Source organism: Bison bison, unplaced genomic scaffold, assembly GCF_000754665.1.
Source record: "Bison bison bison isolate TAMUID 2011002044 unplaced genomic scaffold, Bison_UMD1.0 scf7180017864370, whole genome shotgun sequence".
Lineage (NCBI taxonomy): Eukaryota > Metazoa > Chordata > Mammalia > Artiodactyla > Bovidae > Bison > Bison bison.
This window is the reverse complement of record NW_011494942.1, coordinates 14,909,263-14,915,262: the sequence shown is the minus strand read 5'-3', so window position 1 is coordinate 14,915,262 and position 6,000 is coordinate 14,909,263. Positions and strand designations below refer to the sequence as shown.

Genomic DNA, 6,000 nt, shown 5'->3' with positions numbered 1-6,000 from the left:
AAAGAAAAAGAGGATCCTGGGCCCTGGATATCACTTCTTGAAGAACTTCATTCTTTAACCTCTTTCTTTTTCTTTAACTTCTTCCTTTTGCTGGCTCTTATCAGTTCAGTTCTATTTTAAAACACGGATACTGGTGGCCACCATGAAGATCACTTGGAAAAAACCTTTCCTTTATTCCTTTTCATGCAGTAGCTACTACTGCATCTGTTTATGTCCTTCACAGCCACTCTATCAGAATAAATTGTCTCCACTCATTCTATCTCCGTCCTTCACATTCTGTCTGCATCCTAGTGAAATCTGTCCCTGCAACAAATTCAAAGGAAATTGCTGTTTCTAGTGTCACCAATGATCACTTTACTGCCGATTCCTAGGCCTTGTGGGATTTGGGAGAGTGTTCTAGAGTTTGGACCAGTGTTTTAGTAGGGATGAAAAAACTTATTTTTTAAACAAAACATTATGTACCCATGGTTTACTTATTGCTCCCGGGTTAGTCTCCTAACACTCCTAATTTTTCAACTATCCTTAGAATTGGGGCATCAAGCATCCTGGAAGGCCTCCAATAGCAGATCACTATTATGCTGCCCTAATGAAATTATGTTCAAATTCAATGCAGGTTTCTCAATCTAGTTTGGGATAGTCCAGCTCACTCTGCTTGACATCCTTTCCTTTTCTATAGTTTTGTGATTTTTCCTTAAATAAGAGAATACTTCCATTTCAGCATCACCACAAACTCAATTTATATTTAAACCATCATCTTACTAGCAAATTTCTATTTGAAACTAATGACTTGGCTTTTGATATGTATGCAATTCACAATGAATGAGTCTTTTTCTATTTAATGGAAAGGCATTATTTTTTTACGGCTGTAAGGGAACAATCCTCTGTATTAGAAGGACAAGGTCTCATTTAAGGCTGGGAGTTTGAACTCTGGAAACAAAGGGAGCTATGCTGTAACAGGAAATGATGTCCGACCCCATGGAGACTTCGGGTCTGAAACAAAACACTAATGATCCTGCAAAGCTGTGTGTGTACCACGTGTACAAGACTGCAAGGGGACACGGTTTCTGAGCTTCATGAGAAAGTTAGCCATGTACTTGAACATTGTGGGTCCAACTTGCATTTTTTCCTTCCTTCTCTCTCATTTTGTAAGAGCTTTGTAGTAGCTTTAATATGACCCACTCTTGCTAAGAAAAAAGAGAGGAGTTTGGGTCCATTTAGAGGATCTGAGCTTTTTTGGAGAGTAGTGAGTCCCTGAGGCCACAAATGGTTATGGTAACACTTGTGGGATTGCTACAGTAAAAGCGAAACTCGGAGATAAGCGTGTTGAGGGCTACTACCTGGAGATAACCTGGAGAACTCAGGTGTAATTGTATATCTTCAGGAAAGAGCTGTTTACCTTACCAAGCGCCCCCTCCTGGTGTTCCCCCAACACTCAAGCTCAAAACCCGGGAGTCATCTACTCAAACTGTCATCCAAGTTGTATTTGCTTAAAATGATGCTACTCAAAAACAACTCAGTCCAACAGAACTATATGATGACGACAGTGTTTTGTATCTGTGCTGTCCAATGTGGTAGCCACTAGCTACAGGTGGCTGGTGAGCTCTTAAAATGTAGCTAGTGTGACTGAGGAACTCAGTTTTTATTTTAGCTAATATTAATTTGAATAACCACCTATGGCTAATGTCTACTCTATTGAATAGTGCAGCTGTAGAGCTTTTCAGTGATCTAAGACTTGAGATATGAAGATCACAGAAACTCCTTTTAGGTTCATGAAACAAAAAGGTTTGAGATGGTATGTCTCAAGTTTGGGTGTCAATCCCATTCTTTGAGCTTTTTGCCCCAGGTTCCCAGTTCACCTTCTGCTCCTTCTTCCCTCAGCTGTCACCTGCCTGTCACTGTATCTGCCTTCACTTTGACCCTCTCTGTTTTCCTGTCCTTCTGTCTACCACTTGTCTCCCTGATTTGTTTACCCTTCTACCTCAAGGAGCTTTTATTTCTATTTTATACAGAAGTGAGACAATTGGGCCTGGGTGTCTAGGTTAGTTAATATATATATAGTGTTCACTTAACTTTGTCCTCATTTTTTGATAAATTATAAATCTATTACAAATTCTAGCTTTATTCCTCTCCCAACCTCAAGCTAATTTGTTACAAATTACTTACTAGAAAATGATATTGATTGAAAAAATGCTAACATGCAGTGAATTCATTTTAATAATCTTAAATGCTGGATCCTACAGCTTGGTCCATTCCACTGAAGCTGATGATAACACTGACACCCAGAAAAGGAGTAGGGCAGAATTCTGATCATTCATATCCAGTCCTTTTGAAAACTCAGGAGTGTCAAGGTCTTCAACCAGCTTTTTAGAAGCTAGGTGGGATCTTTAATACTCAAACTTTCAAGAATCTTCCTCCTTTCCGGGTCAGCCTGCGTGTGTCCTGCATGGGTGCCGGGCTTCCTTTACCCTGGGACTTGGGCCACATTCCCTGACTGGGAACAAAATTCACCTGCGCCGAGCATTCTTGGCCATTGATCCCCTTGGTCCCGCATCTGTCCTAGCATCTCCTGCATCTGACTCTGGCTCGCCTGTAAGGTTACCTCGCGCCTGTTTACAGGAGTGAATGGCGGGGACGCGATGACACCTGGGCGGCCGAAGAGCAGCTGCGGCTGGGCTGGTCCTGAGGAGGGACACCTGTGCGCCCGGCTGCGCAGTAGATGCACCACCCACCTCCCCGGCTCGGAAGGACGGAGTGATGTAGGCAGGCGCTTCCGGGAGCTCAGAGCCCAGTGAGGCCGGAGCGCTTCTCTTCGCTGGTTTGCAGCGCCTGCGTGTGGGCGAAGATGGACCGGTCACCACGCGTGGGAGCCATACGCGCATTGCCCGGGGCTGTTTCACTCCTGCTGCTGCTGTTGCTGGCGGTCCACTCCCCGCCCAGCCGAGGTGAGCCAGGTCCTGGGTGCCTTTCCCTAGGCCAACAAAGACAACGGCCAGGTGTGCCCAAGAAGTGCCTGGGCCGAATATTCTTCTGAAATCTTTTAAATTCTGGAGTTCCTACTTTTTAGGCACATCTGTTAACTTTGCTGGTGCTAAAGATTTTCCTCCAAGGAAAGATAACCAAGTGGAAGTAACTTAAAATCCAGTGACTCTGTTTCAGAGCAGCGTATGTTCTCCAGTATCTTTCACTCCACCTAAATTATGCCATGCTAACCCTCCCAGAGAAGGCAATGTCACCCCCACTCCAGTACTCTTGCCTGGAAAATCCCATGAAAGGAGGAGCCTGGTGGGCTGCAGTCCATGGGGTCTCAAAGAGTCTGACAAGGGTGGGACACGACTGAACGACTTCACTTTCACTCTTCACTTTCATGCATTGGAGAAGGAAATGGCAACCCACTCCAGTGTTCTTGCCTGGAGAATCCCAGGGACGGAGGAGCCTGGTGGGCTGCTGTCTAGGGGGTCGGACAGGGTCGGGCAGAGTCGGACACGACTGAAGTGACTTAGCAGCAGCAGCAGCAACCCTCCCAGGGAAAGCCCCGAATCCCTCACCAGAGGGAGAGGGGCCTCATTCAGTGGCCAGGTCTATTTTTGTTGAGGCAGCTCAGGCTGCAAAGGGCAGGGAGAGTCACCAGGCAAGTGCTAGTTAATGAGGTGTGACTGGGACAGTCTCAGGTCGGGGATATTCTGAGAAAAGGGGGCAGCCTGCAGCTGAGTGAATATCTGCACCGGGGGAACAAAACCCCAGAATGGAAATCTTGATTCAATGAACCCTGACATGAGGAGCGGTGTGTGTGTGTGACACATATGCTCTCCCACACAGGACTGAAGTACGGAATTCGTGCAGTTGGTTTGAAAAGTATAGAAACTGTCTTGGAATCTAGGTTCTTCTCTAGAATTAGTAGTTGGAGAAATTCAACAGTTGGTGGACACCCATGGCAGGTGAGTGTGATAAAGACATTGATTTCTTAATGAGCTAATGGTGAATTATTTCCCTATTTTTAGATACCATAACTCCAGCTTAACAGGTAATTTTACAATGGACCCCCACTTGACCTCACTGTCACAAAGTTTGCTTCATAAGAAATCTCTTACCAGTTTATTGAATGTATCAGTATCTTAATGTGACATCATATTAGAAGAGTTGATTTCAAATGTTTCTGAAGGAGGTGACATCTATGTGGAGATGTATATTAGTTGTGTTCCTAACTTTTTTCTTGGGCAGGTCTCCCTGAAATTAGGTGGACACCACTTCTGTGGAGGAAGTTTGATTCAAGATGATCTGGTTGTTACAGCAGTACATTGCCTGATTGGCCTCAATGAGTAAGTTGTGGATTTCCACTACTTATCAAACCTTGATCCATGGCAACTGGACTGGGACAGTCAATGCCCTAAATGCTATGCATGGTTCAACCTTAGTCCCTTTCTTAATTTTTTCCATCTGGTCTACCTGCTGACTGACTCCTGATTCCCAGACGCTTGCGTGTAGCCCAAGATTTCTTGTGCTTTCTACTCTATTAATCAGAGACCTCAAAGATTCCACACATAATCTATGATTTGTAGAGTTAGTGGAGGGTGGGTTGATGGTTACTGATTCTAATAAAGTATTAACATCGAATGTTAAGTGAATAAGCCAATGTTTTAATAATCTACTTTTCAGTAATTAGGAGGGAAAAATACTATTAAAAGAGGGTGCTAATAGGAGAAAAAGGACAGTAGGAACAACTTTTATATCTTGTTTAAAATGGTAGAGCATATAGAGAGAGACTGGTTTATGTACAAAAGATACCTGAATATTTTATGCAGAACGATGAGTGACAGTAGAAGAGTTCACAGAATGTAAACACTCCATGATTGAAAACCATGACTTTTTATAGATAGCTATAATTTATAGAAATTATAACAATAATTGCTAATAAAGTACATCTTCTTTTAAGATTTGGAAATCCCTAAAGATACATTAATCATGTTAATTACATGAAATCAAGACAGTCTTTTCTAGAGGAAAGGATTATACTTACTGAAAGATTTCTGTTTGGTTTTAGGAAGCAAATTAAGAGTCTGACAGTGACTGCTGGGGAGTACAACCTCTTTCAGAAGGATAAGGAGGAACAGAATATTCCTGTCTCAAAAATTATTATCCATCCTGAATACAACAGACTTGGATATATGAGTTTTAATATTGCACTGCTGTATCTAAAACTCAAAGTCAAGTTTGGTAAGTAGGGAGAGTTAGAATACAAAAGATGTAACGAAAAAAGCTATATTTATTAATTTTTACCAGTTAACTTTAATTTCTCTGTGTGTGTGTGTATATATATATATAGTAATAGAATGGCTAAATTTTTTTCCTTAAAAATAATTTTGTTTAATCTATAACATATAAAAAGTGCTGCACAGGCTATAAGTACCAGCCACGACTTATGTATGCTTAATCAGCATTTTAAGTACTCAAGTGTCTTGGCTGGGCAATATTCTAGACCATCTACCTGTACTCATCTCTAACCAAGGAGTATGGGACATTTGAAAATGTCCTCAGATTTCTCCTTTCTGTCATTATTATGGACAAGATATTTGACACCATTCTCAGTACAGATAATCTAAGCATTCTAGACAAAATATTAAAAGCCTACTTTAAAAAAAATACAGGAAAGGGAAGTGTTCAGTGACTAAAAACAATGAAAGAGAACAAATTCGAAGGAGTTAGCCAGACACTGAAGTTAAGTGACTGCCGTTGAAGCATCTAAATGATCTTTAAGAACTTATAACCTTAACTTTCCATGCAAGGAAACTTACTCCCATGCATGCGTGGGGGTAAGATATGGGAGCAGGGAGTCTGACTGGAACCTCCCATGTATGTAACCTGGGACTTCTTGAAAGGTGATTCTTTACAAGAGGAAGAGAAAGAGACAGGAAAATATGCCACATAAAGTGAGGGAATAAGGAAAATTCACCTGCTTGAACCTTGGCCCTGGATGGAGGGCTCTCAGAAATATCTATTTTCCTG

The 6,000-nt window shown here is 42.1% G+C and overlaps 1 protein-coding gene across 1 annotated transcript in view; it reads left to right on the top strand.

Moving 5' to 3' along the window:
- The first annotated feature begins 2,831 nt into the window (after window positions 1-2,831).
- The window catches only part of OVCH1 (ovochymase 1), a 93,839-nt gene continuing 90,670 nt past the window's right edge, over window positions 2,832-6,000 (top strand). The window contains exons 1-4 of the mRNA XM_010856036.1: window positions 2,832-2,942; window positions 3,817-3,935; window positions 4,219-4,316; window positions 5,039-5,211. Of these exons, the coding sequence (XP_010854338.1) occupies window positions 2,843-2,942; window positions 3,817-3,935; window positions 4,219-4,316; window positions 5,039-5,211 (490 nt within the window). The 5' untranslated portion in view covers window positions 2,832-2,842. The remainder of the gene's footprint in view (window positions 2,943-3,816; window positions 3,936-4,218; window positions 4,317-5,038; window positions 5,212-6,000) is intronic.